Genomic DNA, 23,061 nt, shown 5'->3' with positions numbered 1-23,061 from the left:
ATTAAAGTGATGATATGAAATTAATGAAATATTTACTTGTTTTTGTTCTAATAATTATTCTTTAATTATATACTGTAAATTAAAGCCTTATATTTATGAGTAGTTCTATATAAATAATATTAGAATTTATAATTCGTATTTTAAAGAATCTTTAGTGATTTAAATATTTAGATTCAATTAAAAACTTTTTAATATTTAGACTCAATATTCACAAAATAACAATAAATACGTATGTCAATATTAATTAATCTATTTAAATCACATGAAATCATGAAAGTCTTTTTAATAAAATTTAGTGACCGCGAATGTATAGATTAATAAATCATAAATAAAGAATAGATACATGAATTCATATTAATAAAAAGTAATTGTGACTAATTATAATTATTATGAAAAATGCTAAGAATAAATATTATATAAAAATTATTATAAAAAATTCGTTATTTAAAAATCAGTAAATGATTTTTAAAAAATTTGCTATCGTTTACTTGTTGAAATAAAAGAGGCAATGAGAAAATTTGTTGGTTGAAGTCCTAAATACATAAAAAACAATACTAATATTTTTGTAATTTACATTACCGTAATTTTATGCATGCAACTAAACACTCATTTAAATTTCGTGAACTGTATACTTAAAAGTTTTTATTATTCAAGTCGATTCAGATACGAATATCATTGCTCAAAATATTTAAAATTTACTTCATATAAATGTATTAAGATGGATTTAAAAAAAATTATACTACAGAAATTATTTGAATTTGTAAAAATTGCTAGTAAAAATAATGTCTTTACATTGCATTTACTATATTTTAAAAAGTAAATACACTTCATTTTTTAAATTTATAACGTTTACCGAAATTCTCAAATTCTCAAACATACTTACCTTAGAATCTTGCGAATATAAGAGCGTCCATCTTTTTTCCCCTTCCATGTATCACAAAAGAATTCAGGACAAAGCTTATTACATTTGATTTTGATCTTTTCATCAGTTAAAATTGAACCTCGTAAAGAAGAAGTTCTACTACTAATTACAATTCCTAATTAACGAGTTCAAGTATTTTATCTATTATTTTCTTTAAATTTAAACAAAATGACAAGTCACAATCACGAGATAGCGAATACAAAAATTGTGATTTCTGGCATCTCTGGACGTTTTCCAAATTCAGATAATTTTAACGAATTGCAATATAATCTACTGAATAGTATCGACTGCACTACAGTTGATCACAAAACATTTAATTATGGTAATATCTTATGTATTTAAACTCAAAGAAAGTAACTAAAAATTTTAATATTTTCGTCATCTATCAATTATGTGTCTGTTTTTTATAAAATACTAATTTTTTTTACCAATTAATAATGCATAGATAATCTAAATGTGAAACATTATAAGTAATCGAAAATAATAGTTATTAAATTTCTAAACTTAATATTTTAGAAATATATTTCCAATCCAGAAAAGCAGAATGTATAATATAAAATAAGTGCTTATATCTAATTTTCCTTTTATATAATTTGTAATTAATGAACTTATTTTTAATTTGTAATTAAATTTGTAATTAAAACTTGTAATTAATGAACTTTCAATTATGCAACTTTTTTGAATATAAATAAAACTATAGAATTAAAGGTTGAGATTTCTATAATAAACAGTTTGGAAAATATGAATTTCCGAACTATAAATAAATTTAATGAATTAAAATATAATTATCATTCTTCTCTATAAGATTTGAAATATAAATAATATTGGTTTAATTTGAACATAAAGTTTTTAAATGTAGGTTTTCATTATAAAAATATGATGTTTTATTATTTAAAAACTTTTATATAAAAGTTGGTAATTTTAGTCCAAATATACATATCTAGAAAGATATCAAAATGTATTTGTCCATATTTATATTTTAGATAAAATAATATGATACATTAATATGATACATTGTGTTAATAGGTAGAGAACAATTGTCAATTGTATTCAAACATAAGTTGAGTTATTTTATTTATATATTATTATGGTTACTGAAATATCTTCAGGTTCGTTTAATATACATAATTTCACATATACTTATGTAAGTTATCGCAGTATATATATATATATATATATATATATATATATATATAAATTTATTCATTAATTTATAAACCTTAATTATTTCCAATTCAATAGTTTTAAAAATAAAATATTTTATTTAACAATATATTGATACGTAATATATAATTCTATATTTCAAGTTTGAATTGTAACGAAAACTTATTATGAATAATTTATTTTTAATAAAGGATTTTTATCAAAGTCTTTTAAAATTGAAGTACATATAATTTATGGAACTTCTCATAGTTATATTAATTGTCTTGTATTTTAGTAGATATAATAGCAAACGTTACATATGTAAAATATATTTTGTAGAAAAACATAGTAATTTATATGTAATAAACTATTATTTTATACAGAAACATTAATTTTAATATGTCAATAAAAATAAACTATAAACTAATGACCAGAAAGGCGGTTATTTAATATTTATCTAGTTTATTATTAATTTTGCATTTACTACTGAGGATATACATATTTTGTAATATACTTTGACTATAATAGATTTTATAATTTTATAATTATAATTCGAAGATTTATATTTTATAATTTTAATTTATTTGTTGTTCAAGTAGAGTTGTAGAAATTTGTTTAAAAAGTAAATATTTTTATATAAAATTAACAATTATGTACTACATGATTAAAAAAATTTTTTCTTTCAATTATATAGTTAACATAGATTTAAAACATATAAAACATAGATTAAAAAAAAATATAGATATATAAGAATCATAAATAATTTATTTTTCATATTTTAATTATTGTACAATTTTTACATTGATATAATAAAATATTACCTTATTGTACTTCCTAAAGCATAAATGTAGATAAATCTTAATAAATACATTAAAACACTGCCTTTGTGTTAATAAATATATTGAAAATTTAAATAATTTCATATATGAAAATGAATTAAGTTTCACAAATTTGAGAGGCAAATCACAAATAAAAATTAATTTTCTAAAATGGCAATTAAAATATTACAAAATCAGCGCAAAATTCTAATTTAAACAAATAAAAATTTCTAGTTTATTGTTTTATTTAATTAATAATGTAAAGTGATATTCAATATTGATTTTATTTCTTTACATATTGAAAAATTATTTATAATAACTTAAAAATATGTAATTATGAATAAATTCTAAATATTAAAAAAATGTATAATTTCAATACATTTCATAATAATTTTATAAATATTCTTTAAAATAAGCGCTTCCAACCGAAATATAAATTTCTATGCATTTCTTTCAACCAATCGTACACTAGTAGCTGGAAAATGAATCATATTAATTCATAAAGACGTTATAGTATTTTATTTTTTATATTATCAAATTATATATATCATGTTACACTTTATTGAAAAGCAACCGGTATTATTGATTTAATCATATAAAAGAATCTTAAATTTTTTTTGATTGATTAAATTGAAATTGATTTAGTTGATTATTAACTTAACGTATAAAGAATTTAATAATTAAAAAAATCTAATATCGAATTATGATAATTTTATCATTATTTGAGCAAACGAAATATATTAGATAATAATAATATTTGCTAAAATAAAAAATCTTTTTAATGCTAGTGACATATTTCAATTATGTAAATTATAAAGAAATTTCTTTGTGCAAAGGTTATCCATTGACATGTTTTTATTTCTTTTATCTATTTTTATTATTGTATTTTTATATGATTATTAATAATAATAGGATTCATAATATAACAATTATTTTATACAACAAAATATTTTAATTATATGAATACTTTAGACAAAATGGAAACTATAAATTAAAATTAAATTTTGAAAAGAATTTGTATATTAAATTTCATTTTCTTATATTTTATTGTTTTGTATATATATATATATATATATATATATATAGTATATATATAATTTGTACAAACAGCAGGATACTTGAAATTATATCTTCTTTAAATAATATATTTTGATATAATTTGTTCTATATATAAAGAAATTTTATAGAATATTTTATTAATTTAAATATTTAATTAATTAGCGGATAGCACTAAATGCAAATAAAAATTAAAAATATTGAATTGTTAAAATATTAAAAAATAATAAAAATTGTGAAAGTTAAAAAACAGTAGTGAATACATATAATATTTAGTATTTATATGTTAATATACGAAATAATATCTATTGTTTATTTTTTAAAATAACAGTTTTTAATTTTCATTATGACATAACTTATACAATAATCATATTATATAACTAATTGAAATAATCGTATTTAAATAAAATATTTTATATATTGAAATATATTTTTAAAAAATTTGAATACTGACTAAAATGGTCAAATTTATTTTAATTAATTTAAAATAATTTATAAATGTATATATATTAGATTCACCAAATATTCCTACGAGAATTGGAAAATGCAGTGATTTTCACAAATTTGATAACATTTTTTTTGGAATTCATGATAAGTTAAGTAATATTATGGATCCTTTATCAAGAATATTATTAGAACATAGTTTCGAAGCAATAATGGATGCTGGTATTAATCCTCGAAGTCTGAAAGGCCAAAAAATCGGTGTCTTTATAGGTACGAATATTTCAGAAACAGACAAAAATTGGTTTATTTGCAAACAAAAGGTAAATATTTAATTATTTCTTTATATAATTAATTATACTATGAATAATTAAAATACTCATAGGTGGTTTTACATATTTGAAGTAAAAGTGAAAGTATGTTGTGAGCATGTCTAGGTATATTTGGGGCATTATTTTATAGATCAATAGTAACTTTATAATTAGTGTATTGGATCATACGGCATAATTAAAGTAATTATCGATAGTATATATATTCCATGATAATGTAAGCGCCGATAATTTAATAGTTCAAAAACTTCTTTTTGCAAATTTGTTGATCATGGACAAGGATTTTGTCATATAATTCACTTTTAAGAAGCCAATATGTATATTTCTTTTATTAATCTCTATAATTTAATATTCGTATAAAGTTTAAAATAATATTAAAGAATTTTGAAAAATATAAAAAATATAAAAACAATAACTGACACGAGGAAATGAAATAATTGAAAACAATAACATTTTATGATTATAGTTAAAGCGGATATTCAATTACATAATTCAATTGAGTGCAAGAAGGACTTACGTTTTTACTATAAATTATTGTATAACTATGCACCTGTAGTTTTCGTGTTATGTTAGGTTTAAAATTATTATCTAATATAATTAAAAACTATTATGCATAATATAATATACAGACATATAATTACATATTTGTCATTAATTTATTAATACAATGTTGGTAATGTACTTTAGACTGAAACCGAGATTCGTAATTCAAAAGTAAATTTGCAAATACTTGTTATAGTAATAATTGTATTATATTATAATATATATTACTATATTATAGTAATTATATAATATAATTATTCATATTCTTCATCAACATATACATTTTTTCAAAATATATATTACTGCTGTTTATAAAATAAATGTTTTTTTTTATCATAGTTACATTTATTTATATAAAGAGTTAGAAAAAATTGTTCGTAAAAACGCTAGAATATAATGTAATACACATTGAAAATATCAAGCTGCTTGTGAACCAGAACACTTGTATTATAATGATCGTTAATTCTTCCTTAAAATTCATTACATGCAGAAAAAATCGTCTAAACAGAGATATCTTAATTTTTAATTTTACAGTGATACTTTTGTATTTCCTGAATGATGTAATTATAAAATGATTGAATTACTTACTTTAGAAATTATTTTCTTATATTGTAGAAAATAAAAAATTATCGATATGTAACCGGGATTATTTAAAAATATATTTGCATTACTATTTTTTAGTATTTATAGTTTATGAAATATTTTACGAATATTTCAATTATAAATAAAATAAAGTTTTAGGAATGTATAGAATACAAAAATTAATTATTTAATTTTACAGCGAAATAACTTCTCAATCATCGGATGCAGCAAAGCGATGATACCAAATCGTATATCTTTCTTTTTGGGTATTGTTGGGCACAGTATTCATATAGATAATGCCTGTATCAGTTCTGCTTCGGCTCTTGAATTTGCCTATCGCTATATGAAAGAGGGTATTTGTGATGCAGCTATTGTTGGCGGTAGTATAGTAACTCTACATCCACACTTATCTTATCATTTTAATAAGATAGGTAAGATTATAAAATTATTACATTTAAAAATATTATATTAGAATCTACCTTTATTTTAATATTTCTATATTTAATTAATTAAATTACATTAATTTAGTTAAAAATGATATTTCAATAATTACTTACAAATAACGCTTCTTAGCTCAAAAATCACAAATATAAATTAATTATAAATAATTCATAACGAGGTGTAACAGTTTTAATCACTGATTGTTAGAGCTTTTAAGTGGTTAGAAAGTTTGTCGCGAAAACTTTGTATTATGTAAGGCATATGAAAACGCAAATATGTATATAGGTAGAAGACTTTCTAGAAAGCGAATCGAAAAATAAAGATATAGGATACTATCAAGAGAATAAATAAAAAAAGAATAAAGAGAGTAAATAAAGCGTGAGTGATATTAATATGAAGAATTTAGTGCATGTTTTTTTCTATTTGCAATATGTATAGGATAATTAATAAAATTCTAATTTTTCAATTTTTCATTTGTGAAGAACGTTTCTTTACATGTTACGTGCATATCAATGTTAGCAAATAATATATGGCATACTAAACATCATGTTCAGATTAAGCTGAAAAAGTCTTTTATAAATCCATATGAATTCAAATAATACTACTTTCCTTGTGTTTCATATCAATGAATACTATAGTTTTTATAAATCATTTGTAATGTTTTAATAAAAATTATATCAATGCGAACATATAGGTTAAAAGTAGATTTTTCTCTTTTTCTTAGATTGCATCTCTATAAGAATTTAAATAATAGAACGAAGTTTGTCAGAAGTTTATCATTATCTAAATTATTTTAAATATTAAGCATCTGTTAAAAAAGATTTAATATCATAAAAAATAATAATGCAATCTTAATAATAATGTCTCATATAAAAATTATCGAAGAAAAGTTGTACAATAATTGTTCTGTTTGCTTAAATTATGATCTAACATACAATCAATTTCATGCAATCATATGAATTATGAATTTTCCGTAAATAAGAATCTATTAAAGACATTTCTAAATTTTCATTATTTTTTTACATTTTATAAATATTATATTGATATAATTTTGTGGTTTATATAAATAGTAATAAAATATTAATAGTAATAATATTAATAGTAATAAAATTAAAAAACGGGAGTTCTTAAATTTATTTAATTAAATGCAGATATAAACAAAATATTGCTTTCCAAAAAGAGATTATTTTTTACAAATTGTATCTTAAATTTGATTTAGATTATATATACGTAATATATGATAGAGAAGTGTTTGATTATATTTCTAAAATATATTATGTTAACTCTAAATATACATGTAAAATTTATATTGTTTGATTTTTAAAATGAAGTGACGATCGTTTATAATATAGTTTCAATAATATCGTTTGCAATTTAAGTTATCGAGTATTTATTTGTAAAAAGTATGATTAGAATTTAAATCGTACTTCCATATTATCAAAAAATATTTTTAATTTTCTGACTTGATCTACTGAAATGATATAGTATGTAGGAGTGAAATCGTATTTACTACGTTATAAATAACAGCTTTTATTTTTTAGCTTTATATTTTAACATCTTTTATAAAGCATATAATTTGAAACTCTTTCTAATCGCTTTCTCATTAGTTTATAGATATGAAAGAAATTGTACAGTGTAATGACGTTATTTTAATGCTGTCATCTAAATATAGATTAGGATTATAGAAGTGTATAAGTTAAACAAGAGTAGTAAACGTAGATAATTTATTATATTGGATATAGGAGAATAATAAAAGAAAAAGATAATTATCATAAAAATACGAAAAAATTAATAAATTTGAATTATATATATTTTAAATACCTTTATTAATATTAATTAAATGAATTTCTGCATTTATTATGCATACATAATTCGAATTTAAATAATTTAATTTGTCTGTTCTAACAATAGTGTACCACAGATCCATAAATGTTCTCCAAATAGTAACAAAATTCTTCAAAGTAGAAGCTATCACTTAATAGAAAAAATTACTTAATTTTTATCAAGAAATATATTAGTACGCATTTTTTAAATCGGTGGTTTTTGAAATTGTTTACGTAAAATAATAAAATAGTAAACAGTTGCATATAAATCATAAGTATTCTAACAAAGATTTGAATTTTTAAAATAAGTGTTAAGAAATTTAGTATCCCTTAAGAGAGAATATTCACAATGAGCAAAATTATGGATTTACCATATGAATATTATAAATTTCTAACATATGAATATTAGGAAAATTGCACTTTTATATTTTTGTGAACTGAAAAAATTGATTTGCGGTTTTGGTAACTTAAAATAATATTAGCGATAAAGATTTTTTTTAATATAAAGAAAATTAATGGTATTATTAAAGTCTAATACAAAAAAAAATAATATAAATGAATACAAATTGATTAAGTGATTTCGAAATGTAGATGCTGAACACCTGTAAAAACTTTTAGACATAGAAAATTTTTATGCTGGCAAATCCTTAGCTCTAATCTTATTTGTATAAACCTGTGATTTTTTCATGAATAACAGATTCCTTATGAAATGCAGCTACATTTTTTATTTCTTCAAATATCTATAAAATTGATATAAAAACTGATAAAAGCGAATATATAAATCTATCAAAATGAACAGAAATCAATAACAAAATCATTTCATTAGAAAGGAGATTAATGATTGATGATCAAAAAAATGCTGATGCAGATAAATGCGATTACTCTAAATATGTAAATTATTTTAAATAAAGTGTTAAAATGCCAAAGCGTAATGCTTCATATAGCTTAAAGTCGGTGAAAACGGACATAATTATTGAAGATAACAAAAATATTAAATGATTTTAAAGATTGAAATATTCTTAAATTTAGTATCGCTGTATGTATTTTAAATTAAACTTTTTAATTAATTTTGTACTTGATTTACACAATAATTTACATTATAATTTAAAATCTGTTTAGCAAATAAATTTTACAATTTACTATAACGGCTTTTCAGTTGGTATTTGTGTAAATTTTCTCTAGCTATAATATCAAGACAAATCTTATTCTCTTCAGTGTACTTAATATTTATAAATATAAAGGCAATTGTCATTCTTTACATAATTTAATAAGTGATTAGTTGCCTCTAAAAATAGAATTGTGAGGGTTTATTTCATAAAAATAATATTTATATTCATTCATTAAGACATTTTTGTTCAGATGAATATTATTTTTATCAATTCGATAAAAATATACAACTGAAATCTTTTTAGTTAGATTATCATATTATTCCAAGTTTACATAAATAGAAATCGTTATTTCATATTTCCATTATTAATTATAATTTCATAAAGCTTCATATTATTCCTGATTTTGTTAATATTATTATTAAATCAGTTTTCTAAATTTTTGTAAAAAATATTAATAACATAAATAATAATTAAAATAATTAATTTGATAATGTAAAAAATTTGAGTACTGTTATTTATGAATGAAAGTAGTGTCTTCTTTTTTTAACCATATAAAATTATTTTTTTATTTTATTCAACATTTAAGAAATTACAGGGTTTTTTTCTGATGATGGATTGACCAAGAGTTTTGACGATAATGCAAATGGTTGTACCCGAAGTGAAGCTGTATCAGTTCTCTTTATTCAAAGAGCGACTGATGCTAAGCGTATTTACCAGGAAATAATTAATATAAAAAGTTTACACGTTGATTGTACAGATAATAACTCTATTCTATATCCCACAACTGAATCTCAAATAAAAGTAATGACCGATATATTGAATGAAAGTAAATTATCTCCAAATAGTATTTCATTTATAGAAGCTAATGGAGTTGGTATTAAAAAAGTGGATGCAGATGAGTTAGCAGCTATTGATGCTGTGTATGGTACACGAAAAGAACCATTGCTTATTGGATCTATCAAATCAAATATTGGCAATACAATACCTGTAAATAGTATAACTTCGATTATAAAGGTGACTTCATAGTTTGTGATTTTATTATATTGATAATTAAGAATATAATATATATTTATATATTCCATATTCAAAATAAATTATTTTTTTTAAGATTATGATTATGTCGTGGAGAAAATTATTCACACTAAATAAATGAAATTATATTTGATGAATTTGATATACATAATTATTAATATTCATGAATCTACATTACATCATATTTTATTGTAAAATCAAATAAATTTAAGTTCTTGGGTAAATAAGTGTTAGCTTTAGAAACGATCGACATAGTTGTATAATTGAGACATAGTTGAATCATTTATCAATTTATCAATAATTAGAAATGTACAAACAATAAATGTGCATGTTATTCAATAATATCAATAAATCAAATTTTTTGAGAAAAAATTGATTAAAATATACATTTATTTTATTGCACTATTATATATATTCTTTCAAATTAATAATTTGTATTTATCTTGGGAAAAAAGAAAGTTTATAATTCCTTAACTTTTTTTAATAATAATAATTTCGTAAAGTATAATTAATACTTAACCATTTATATTAATTTTTTATTATAAACAGATAACACTTAAGTGTTTTTATCTTTCAAATGATTTTAATATTACTAATTTTATACGTAATATTTACGTAAAAAAATATTATATTTATAATCATTTATAATATTAAAATTAATTAATTTTTATACGGACAATACTTGTTGTAATAGATTATATACATTCTATATTAAATAATCATTATGAGATATTCTAAAATTATTATTTATAACTATAATAATGTATACTATTACAAATTAGATCACAAATACGAAAATTAGATGGAAAAAATATAATACAATAAATAATGAACATATTTTTTTATATAAAGGTTCCTTTTTTCATTGTAATGCTAAAAAAATTAAGTAGGTTTGTTGGATTAAATAAAAGTTAAATTTAAACGAATTGCTTTTAAAATAAAATATTAATAACAAGTAATATTAAAAGTAATATTTTGAACTTAAATTATTCGAATTAATTTACTTCATTTTTAATATATATAGTTATTTTTTCACCTTATAATTAAAATATATAAAATTATAACTTTATAAAATATTTTTTGTAATAATAAAACAATTTAATTAGAATTTTTTTACTAAGTATTATACTAATAACACATATTCAGAAAATAATACAATTTTAGAAATAAAAAGTTTACAAAATATTAAAAGAATTGTTTTATTTTAAATATAATAATGATTGAATATTTTAAGAAGAAAAATTAATATGATAAAAGAGATATAATTAAGTATAAATATTACATAATTTTTAGATAATAATAGCATCAGAGACTGGGCAAATCCCACCTAATTTGAACTATAAAACACCCAATTGCAATGCAAAATGTTTGAAAGATGGTAGGATTCGAATTTGTGCAGATTTGATTCCTTGGACTGGAGAATATTCGTCAGTTAATACTGCTTCTATAGCTGGAGGTTTTTCAAGTATTATTTTAAAAACACCTAATATTAAAAAAAAAAATAATGGAATTCCCGATGATGATTTATTGCGTCTTATTATAATCTCTGGTCGTAATGAAGAAGCTGTTAAAAAGATCTTGTGCTTTGTAAGAAATTTGTTTAATATTGATTGACATAATAGTTTTCTTTATACATTCAATTAATATTACATAAATTATATTATAATTTAAAGACAGTCGAATTAAAAAATTTATTATATTTATATATTGTTTTATATACTCTTATAATTTTTATACCTTTTGTACCCATATTTCTAGACATACACAATTTTACGTCAAATCGTTCGGTTGAAGTTCTTTAAATGAATAAATCTGATTTTATTTTTTATAATTTCAATATAATCTTAAAGAAATTAAATTCATATAATAGTAAAGATTTGTAGAATAACATAAGAAATATATATAATTGTTGAACTTATATTCGAGCTTAATTTGAACTTACATATCGTAAAATACTAACAGAATTTTTAAATTTATTTATAAGCGAAAGAATAGAAAACATAATCGCAAATTTATTTTATTTATATGGTTATATTAATTTATTTTTGTGATTATTCATTTTTTTTACGTGAGTGTTTAACTCTATTTAGAACAATACAATTAATATTGAAAAGCATCCTAAAAATTAACGAACTTAGAAGGCGTGTGTATATATTAAAAAGTAAAATGGGGACTGAGATTACTCAGAAAGATTTACTTTCAGTAATTATGTACGGTTTTTTTCATATTGAAGATGCTCTATCTCATGTGGTAATATAGATGAGTGGAAAGCGTTCATGTTGTATAATGCATTTTGATTGTTACAATTATTTGTGCTAAAGAAGGTAAATAGTTATTGCATAATTAGTATTTGACGTAATTTGTGATATAACAGGATATACGTCTGTATCCGACATGATGTGTAAGTTCAATAAGAACTGTACGAGCTGTATTAAGTACTTTATGAAGTACCACATTAACTTCTAGAACTTGTATACTATTATACATGGTTTGCATATTTATATATTAAAATACCACAACATTATAATAAAAACATTTTACATTAAGAAATTTATATTCCATATACATAAAATTTTATAGATATATTCTTTTATAGATATAGTTTATTGAATCAATTTATATTTATAGATAGAAAGTAGACCAGTAGATGTCGAATTCTTGCAATTATTATATGATATTCATAAAACAGAAATTGATGGAAATTTATATCGAGGATATTCTATTGTGCCTGCTAGAAGCTTTTTTTCACCACAATCTAGTAAACAAGAGATTATTTTTAATACTGGAGTGCGTAGAGAAGTTTGGTGGATATTCTCAGGAATGGGTTCACAATGGGCTGGAATGGGTTTGTATAAGAGAAATGTATTAGAATTTACATGATTACGATAATTAACTCATATATTGGATTTATTTATTGAAAACAATTTTTTGATTAATTATTTATGTATATTACTTTATTTTCTATATATAAAATTCAATATCATTTTCCCAAGGCGAAACACTATTAAAATTACCAATATTTGAAGCTGCCATAAAAAAATGTGATGCTGTGCTAAAACCGAAAGGTTATAATGTATACAAAATTATAACCGATAAGGATCCTAAAATTTTTGATGAAATTGTTCATTCATTTATTGGCATTGCTGCTATACAGGTAAATTTAGGCCTCTTGATCAAATAAAAATATGTATTTGAATCATGAAAATTTTTAAAATGATTTATATAATAAATATAATTTTGAAAACTAATAGGGAAATTTTATGAATTTGATCATCAATTATTAACCAATCATTGAGTAAGTACTGCAATAATTTATACAATAATTCGAAATAACACATTTCATATATTTTTCAATACATCTCTTTTCGCGTGAGTAATTATATATTCATTATATAAAAATGTATAGTAAACATTTTTTTTACGTAAACACCTACTATGGAATTACAGATAAAAGTAGATCCAATATTTTTGCAATAATTGTAGCTAAAAATTCTCTTAATTTTATTGAAATCAGAAAATCCATTTCTTTCAAAATAAGTAGTATTACACATTTATAGCAATAATTACTAATAATATTGGATTTCTTAAGATTAATGTGTTTTGTATATGTGTTATTTATTTCTATTTTTATTAATTAAGGTAAAAGTACATATATTTTTAAAATGGACTATATTGTTACTTAATTAATAATATAACATAAAATAAAAAAATTTATAAAAAATAATAAAATTTAATTTTTATTATAATATAGCTAATTTATTGAATATATTATAATATCATTATAATATAATATTCATTTATTATAATATTAACTGATTTAAAATACTTAAATTATTTGAATTTAATTAAAAATGTTTATATATTTTTTTATTCATGATACTGAATAAGCTGACAAGTTAAGCATTTAATATTTTATATTTATTTATTTATTAACAATTTTAAAAAATACCTTTAAACATTTAAATATAAAATTTTAAAACTTATTATTTATAAATAAAACACTGAAGTATAACCATATAAACAACAAATAAAATTTGTACAATTTTTATTATAGATTGTAAATTTTGTAAGTATTTTAATTAATAGAAAATAGAAAAATTTATTGTACATTACTAGTATTAAGTTAAAATCTGTTTAGCTTATACTTATTAATAGTAATTAATTAAGTCAGAATATTTTGTAAAAAAAATCCTTAAATTTTAAAATAATTTATTTAATTCATATACTTTATAAATTGACATGAATTAAATAGTATTAATATGGTCTCTTTAATAATAATATAAACATAATGTAATATATGTAATAATGTTTTAGATTGGCTTAGTGGATACACTTAAAGCAGTTGGTCTTGACCCAGACTACATAATAGGACACTCTGTTGGTGAGCTTGGATGTGCTTATGCTGATGGATGCTTTACTGCTGAGCAAATGATCCTTTCGGCTTTATCACGTGGTTTAGCTTCCATCGAAACAAAATTAGAACGAGGCTCAATGGCAGCAATTGGACTAGGGCATACTGAATTACAAAATTTGTGTCCTACTGATATTGATGTTGCCTGTCATAATGGACCTGAGAGCTCAACTATCAGTGGGCCTGCTGCATCTATGAAAAAATTTGTTGCTTCATTAACGGTAATGTAGCACTAATATAGTAAATAAGAAGTTTCATCATGGATTAATTGATATAATATTATACTTATGTGTGCACGAAAAAATCGTAATTAATTTGTAATTATGAATACATATGATAATTTATCTAAAATAGGATTTGGGGTCAAATTCATTATTGAACTTAATAAAATTACATATCTGACTCAATCAATACATTAGTAATAAATCTTTATTTCTTAATTTGAAATATTATTTTTATTACTTCTATCATTATTTTTTAATTTGTTTTAAAAGATTTATTTCTTTGCTTAGAATAAAAATGCGTGAAAATATTCTTTCGTTCCGAAAACCTTTAATTACATCAGTATTTACTAGCAATGTAACAAATTTTTGTATGGAATGGAAATATTGTAAAGATTTATGAAAATAAAAAATTTTTAAATAACGATTAAAAATGTAACGTAAATTTAATTTGATACTTATTTTATTAATGTTAGCATTAATAATATTAACAATATTAGTATTAATTTACTCATTTTATATACGTAAATGAAATATGGAAATATATAAAATAGAATATTTCTAAATCATAGATAAGAAAAATATTATATGTCGAAATATAAACAATATATATTATATTCATCAGTTTATATTTATAAGTTTATATTTCAATGTATATTATTATTTATATATGCGTATGAGTATACTTTTTTTTTTTAATAAAAATATATTTCTAAGATGACTAAATATGCGACAACTGGTATTACTCAAATTTATTACTACTCTTATATTTTTATTTATTTATTTTTTTTTTTGAAAGAAACAATTCTATTAGTTACAACAATTTTTAGGTTTTGTTGAAATCATTTTACACTCAATTATACCATTTTATTTTTGGTATTGGATAAATATGAATTTAATTTTGCTGTTATTGTTATTTGATATTGAAATGCCAACTATGAATTTTACTTAATTATTAGAAATAAATTAATAATTAAATATAGTGGAGAATTTGTAATGAAGATGCTAAATTAATTAAAAATTTTAAATAAAATATGAATTTACATATTAATACAAAATAATTTTCATATCAAAGTTGTTTAATAATTTATTAAGCAATAATGTCAGTAAAATTTTTTAGTTCAATAATTTTACTTTTAATTAATATATAATTATTTATTTATTCAAGTTATATGACAATTAATATAGAAAAAGCGTTGTTTGCATATACACTAAATTAAATATTAAATATGCATTCATAATTCGCCCATTAATATTACATAATGATATGACATGTGATAAGTAATAATTATAGCATCTAATATATTAAACAAAAATTTCTGTATTTAGTCAAACCAATTATTTATCACAAACAAATGATGAATTATTTTCGTATTTTTTATTAACATTATAGAAAAATTATGATGTTTTTATATGAAATAATAAGGAATTGTCAAACTAATTAATAAAATTGTACATTCTTAATTTTATGTTTACAAAATGTAAATTAAATATTGTTTAACATTTACCTTAATGTATTATAGAATTAATATTTAAAATTATTAATTTTTTTAATTATTTTAGTTTAAAATTTTTATTTTTAAATAGAAAACTTTTATTGATAATAGAAGATTTCAATTTAATTGAATTATCATTAAATCAAGCAATTTTTTATTTTCTACTATCAATAACATTCATGAATAGAATATAACTTTCTGTAATAATTTCAAAGGCTAAAGGTATCTTCGCTAAGGAAGTTCCATGCAGTAATATTGCTTATCACAGTCGCTACATTGCAACAGCTGGATCTAAACTATTAGAACGTTTGCAAAAGGTAATTCCGAAGCCAAATCTTCGCAGTTCCAAATGGTTGAGTACATCAGTACCTCGCGAAGAATGGAATACCATAAAGGCATGTTATTCTTCTGCTGAATATCACACAAATAATTTATTAAGTCCAGTACTATTCGATGAAATATCTCGTCTCATACCACCCAATGCAATTTGTATAGAAATAGCTCCTCATGGATTATTACAAGCAATTCTTAAAAGATCTTTACCCACTAATTGCATTAATGTTTCGTTAACTAGAAAAGGACATCCAGATAATTTTGAAGTACTATTAATAGCTTTAGGTAAGTTATTCAACGCTGGATTGCATCCTCAAATACAAAATCTGTATACAAAGGTGCAATATCCCGTTGGCAGAGGAACACCTTCAATATCTTCTCTCATTGAATGGGAACATACCACTGAATGGTGAGTTTATTATTAAAATTTCTTTATGACTATTATAAAATTATAAATTCATAAAATTATATTATAAACTTTTTATTCGAATTATTATTCAGTACACTCTCAGTGCACTTGGTTTCGGTACAAATCTATATTTGTAAAATGATAGCAGATAATTAAATTAAAAAGCTTCAAGTAACAGGGAAACATTATTTGGATTCAATTTTGAAATCTAACCGAAAAATTTGTGTAATTTAATTCTTTTAGGATTAAGTTAACAATTATTTATAAATTTTTAATGTAATATGAATTGTGAAACCATGTTTTTATTTATGAATGTATTGTCACTTATATTTAATTATATACAATCAGTAGATTTCTACTAATAATGTATACATACTATATTTATTAGGCCAATTATAAGCGTTATCAATGAAAGTGCGTATAAGATAATAGAATATACGAAAAAAATTGAAATTAATCTGAATGAGATGAATGGATGTAAACATGGAAATATTATCATTATCGATGGAAAATTATTAGTTCCAATATCATTTTGTTTAATTCATATTTGGATATTTTTTAAAAATTTAAAAAGCATTAAATACTCATTACAAGTTATTTTCGAAAAAATTAAAGTTCATAAAACGTTCGTAACAATTTCCACTAAAAATATTGTAACATTTACAATAAATTTATCAAAAGGTTTGTATACATTTATTACACTTTGTATAATTAAATTTTTTTAGCTTAATTTACCAATTTACCAATTTTAATTTATCATTTATTATTAGTAACGGGGTATTTTGAAGTAACTGAATTCGGTGTATTGCTTATATCTGGTATAATACAAGATACTAAAGATCTTAGTCAACATAAATTAAGCAATAGCATATTAAAATTTATTTACAAAAATGATTTTGAAATTAGTAAAGAAAATTTTTACACTGAAATGCAAATGCGTGGATTCCAATTCTCGGATGAATCAAAAGATATTATAAGAGCATCACTCAAACAATCCAGTGCTTTAATTAGATGGAATAGTAACTGGATAACATTTATTGATAATGCTTTACAGTTTTATGCATTCAGAAATGATCTACGTCAGATCCAGATACCATTGTTAATAGAAAAACTTCTTATTGATACTGAAGAACATGAAAATATAAATAAATATGAAAATGGTACGTCTTAGTTTCTTTGTGAACACAATTTGTTATAAATTATAAATAAGAAACATTTCATAACATTCTTAATTTGTATTTTAAGTTTTTTTTATATATATATTTCCGTTTTTGTAGATGTTTCATTTGTAAATTTTTTATAAAAGAATTAATAATTAATAAATAAACAATTAATTTTTATACTAAAATTTTACAAATTAGTATATTTAAGAATTTATAATTGAATTTCTTTTATTCCTAAAATTGAAATAATAGTTGTTTCAAATTCAAATAATTTTATTATCACATAAAATATGATTATTTCGTGAAATTGTATAATCTTATATAAATGTTAATATATTAAATAAAATATGTCTTTCAATATAAATAATTTAAGGGAAAAGAAGTAACAGAATATAAAAAAATTTAAGACAAATAATATTAAGTAATACTGGGAATATTACCTTTACAAAATAAACAGTATGTAGGAAATAAATTTTAAATAATGTGAACAATAACATATATATTCTATGTTATTATATTCACAAGTATTTGTAACAAATATAATAAATTTTAAATAAATAATAAAAAGATAAAATCTATTTACGTGATATCATTAAGAAATTATTGAATTTCATTAACTTTTCAGCAAAAAATTATATTGTTAAAACGTTTGTTCATTTTGCAATTTATATGATGTGTTTAACAATTATCAAATACTGTGAAAATTAAAGAATAGAGTGTGATGTTGATATATACAATTTGATCGCTAATATGAAAATACAAAAAAATAGCACCCATTTTTTTTATAAATATTATATAATATTACGAATATAACATTAGTATGAAAATTAAACCATTGATTTTAGGTGTAATAGCAGTAGTCGATACGAAATTAAATTATTTATCTGCAGGAGGATTAGAAATTCATGGACTTAAATTTTCTATTGTTGATAATCATTTAGAAAGATACAGATTATCCAATGATACTTTAAACATAGTACCAAACATTGACAAATCAAATTTATCTTTAGATAATATTTTGCGTGTTATATTACAACTCGTCATAGAAAATACGTTTTCTATAAAAATACAAACAATCCATTTAATTAAAGACAATAATCCACAAAATATTAAATCATTAAAAACGATAATGCAAGATGTACCTGAAGCCTCATTATTTACGATTGAAGAAATCAGTTATGAAAAAGCAACATTTAAGAAAGCTTTAACTATAATAGTAAATAATTTTAAAAATTATGATATTAATAAGATATCACATAACTTAGGAATAAATAAATTTCTTCTTATTTTTATATCTAAAGATCAAGAAGATAAATTTATTAAAATAGCTGTTACTGCAGGTCTAAAAATTATTCTTATAAGAAAATACTCTAACGAACTTATCGTTCTACTGCGAAAAAAACGATTTATTAACAATGTTCATGTCTTTAATGCTTCTAAAAATATTAATGAAACAATTAGCAAAATTAAAAACACAAATATTTTATCAAATAATGAACGAATAATAGTTATTATAAAATTAATAGATAAAATAAATATCGATGAATTTATAAATCAAATAAAAATGTTAAATTTAGAAAAAATTAGATTATTTATTATTGAAGGTTCTATTATATCCAATAATTTATTTAATAATAAATTTTATGAAAATCAACTAGAACTTGATTTACTTATAAATATTTTGAGTTCTAAAAAAGTATGGGCTACGTTACGACGAATAAAAGTTACTTTAAATCCTCGATTGTGTAAGATTTGGATAGCCAATCAATTTTATTCGTATTATTCACAAATTATAGCTTGGACAGAAGGTCCTGTCTTTGAAAATATTGAAAATATGATTAAAGTTGAATATTCAACTTTAAACTTTCAAGATATTCTTATAGCCAATGAAAATTTATATACGCATTCATCAGAAATGTCTGGAAAAGACCGAATAATAAAAAAGAGTTTCGGTTTCGAATTTTCAGGAGTAGATTCTAAGGATAATAGAGTTATGGGAGTTACTTATGGAAATTCAATGTCAAATTTTGTAAAAATGGACGAAAATTTGACATGGAACATACCAAATCACTGGAGTTTTGAAGATGCAGTAACAATTCCTTTGGCATATCTTATAGCATATTCATCTCTTTTCGAAAAAGCTCAAATTCAAACAGGAGAAACAATTTTGCTTAGTGATTCTACTTTTGGATTTGGTATAGCTATTCTTCATTTGGCTTATTATAACAAATATGATATCTTTGTAACGTACAAAACGGAGATTGAAAAGAATTTAATACAATCTGTGTCTCCAAATATACAAGCTAATCATTTATTTAAAACATCAAATAATCATTTTATTGATAATATTCTTATGCAAACTAAAGGTAAAGGTGTAGATATTATAATTTGTAATCAACATGAAATAAAAACACTAAACACGTTTTTTGCCTTGGCAAAACTACAGACCCGGGTTATATTGATAAGTGATTTTGACAATAATAAAATTCATGACAATATTGGAATGGAAACCTTTTTAAAAGAAACTGCATTCTATTCATTAGTGCCAAAAAAATTGCTTTTATCATGTTCAGAAAGAAAAATTTTTCTATCAAATATGATACAAGATGGTATTAATAAGGGTTGTGTAATACCATTACCAAGATCCGTTTATAATCGTAATTCACTAAATGAAGCTTTTAATACTTGTATTAATAATAAGCATATGAAAAAGGTGAGCTTATAAATTTAGAGCTTATAAACAATTATAATTGTTTTAAAATATAAAAACATACATATAATCATTTTAAAATAAAATACATTATTGTTGTTTGCTATACTTAATTTCTTCACTTTCATAGAAATTTAGAACAATAGAAATACAAATTAAATGTCTATTATTATTTTTTTTTATATAATTTCATAATTCATTTTAAATATTATTTTAGCTTTGTTTCTTTTTAAATGAATACAAAATTTAACTTGCTATAACTTATTACTCATTTTAATATGTTTTTATATTAAGTATTTTGGTTAGTTTTATTTTAAATATAATTGAAAAAAGAATATAAATTTAATTGAAATTATAAATTTATATTTTTTAAATGCGTAGATTGTTGTTAAAGTTCAACCTGAGCAATTAATAAAAAATAAGGCAATGGCTATTCCTCGACTATATTGTTCCAATAAAAAAATTTATTTGATTATCGATGGATTCACAATATTTGGTCTGGAATTAATAGATTGGTTAATTACGAGAGGTGCTAAGCATTTTCTGATTACATCTACAATAACAAAAGTCGATGATTATAAAAATCCACGTTTAAATCTTTGGAAAAGTTATGGAATACAATTTTATTTCCATAAGAATACAGATCTATCACAGACACTAAATATGAAGGCATTATTAAAAGAAGCTTTGTCTTATGGACTTATCGAGGCGATTTTCGATTTGCAACGAATGAATAAGGAATCACCTAATACATTTAACTTTATAAATTCAACTACCAAAATTTTAGATGCAGAATCTCGCTCATCTTGCAGTGAGTTAAAATTATTTATTGTTTGTTCAATAACAGTAAATTTAGGATGTATATCAAATAAAAAATTGGAACAACTTCATAATCTGTATATTTCACAAGATCAAGTAGTAGAAGAATTATTAAGAAAACGGAAGCAAGATGGCTTGCCTGGACAAATGATTAAATGGGGTTTAATGGATTCTATGCATGAATATAGTAATATCCTAAATAAAAATGTAGTTTTGCCTCCTTTAACAAAGTATATAGAAAAATTAGATGAAATTTTGGGTGCAGATGAAAATGTTGTTGAAGTTTCTTATACAGTTCCGCTGACTGACGAGGTAAATTTACAATAAAATCATAATGTAAATATGACTAAATTTGAAAAATTTTAATTACAAACGAAATAAACTACTATATACTCGTTATTTTAAATTATAACAAAACACTTTTTATAAGAAAAACTTCACTTTATAATAAATCTTTTTAAATAAATAATAATATAATTAAAAATGTTATTTCTTAAATTCTTTTAATTTATATTTAAAATAGTTTATTCAATTTATAAAATTTAAGTAATTTTATTAGTTTTGCATTAGTTAATAATATTCTTAATATAGTCACTTATGTAAAATACAATAAATAATTTTAATTACATTATTTTATAGATTGAAGAGGATTATGACGAAATTAAAAATACTTATTTAGTAGATCCTGTAGAAGCAGAATCCCAAAATTTTACTGCAAAGCTTTATGGGCCATCTAATACACGTTCATATTTATAAACTATTCATTTTATAATATTTGTAATTTGTAATAATTTTCTTTGTGGAATATAGTTTGATAATAATAATAATAATAATCGAAATAAGAATATCAACAAAAATACCAATAATACCAATAACTATATAAAAATAAAAATAAATATAAGAAAAATAATAATAATAACAATAACAGTAACAATAACAATAAGAATTTAAAGCAATGTTCAATTATGTTAATCTATAATTCAATGCAGTAATAACATTTATTTCATTGATTGTGTTGAAATACTATTGAAATATTAAAAAAATAATTCATTTAAGAAGTAATTTTATGTAAATTGTAATATTATATTTCAATAACAGTTTTAAAGATAAGTATTGAATAAAAGAGTTAAATACTTCAATATAGTTTAAACTTTTTGCTGCCAAATAAATTTGTCTAAGAAATTATAATAAATTGTAATAATTTACAGTACTGAATTTTATTATGTTCATATAATTATTTAAAAAATTGCATTTCCGACA

The 23,061-nt window shown here is 21.0% G+C and overlaps 1 protein-coding gene across 1 annotated transcript; it reads left to right on the top strand.

Moving 5' to 3' along the window:
* Positions 1-911: 911 nt before the first annotated feature.
* On the top strand, positions 912-22,593 carry LOC105361728 (fatty acid synthase-like). Its single transcript, XM_011498980.1, has 14 exons — positions 912-1,244; positions 4,453-4,703; positions 6,034-6,265; positions 9,803-10,221; positions 11,533-11,826; positions 12,868-13,084; positions 13,233-13,393; positions 14,554-14,871; positions 16,583-17,109; positions 17,498-17,606; positions 18,164-18,269; positions 19,877-20,985; positions 21,364-22,113; positions 22,441-22,593. Exons 1-14 carry the CDS (start codon positions 1,091-1,093, stop codon positions 22,555-22,557), a joined length of 4,764 nt encoding a protein of 1,587 aa, XP_011497282.1. The 5' UTR covers positions 912-1,090; the 3' UTR covers positions 22,558-22,593.
* Positions 22,594-23,061: the final 468 nt, after the last annotated feature.

Source organism: Ceratosolen solmsi, unplaced genomic scaffold (genome assembly GCF_000503995.2).
Source record: "Ceratosolen solmsi marchali unplaced genomic scaffold, CerSol_1.0 scaffold30, whole genome shotgun sequence".
Classification (NCBI taxonomy): domain Eukaryota; kingdom Metazoa; phylum Arthropoda; class Insecta; order Hymenoptera; family Agaonidae; genus Ceratosolen; species Ceratosolen solmsi.
Note: the sequence above shows the minus strand (reverse complement) of the source record. Positions and strands in the feature narration are given on the sequence as shown.

Coding starts and splice junctions, on each gene's coding strand:
- LOC105361728 (XM_011498980.1), top strand. CDS start 1,091: ATGACAAGTCACAATCACGAGATAGCGAATACAAAAATTGTGATTTCT. Junction 13,394..14,553: donor TTGGCATTGCTGCTATACAG/GTAAATTTAGGC, acceptor ATAATGTTTTAG/ATTGGCTTAGTGGATACACT. Junction 20,986..21,363: donor ATAATAAGCATATGAAAAAG/GTGAGCTTATAA, acceptor TTAAATGCGTAG/ATTGTTGTTAAAGTTCAACC.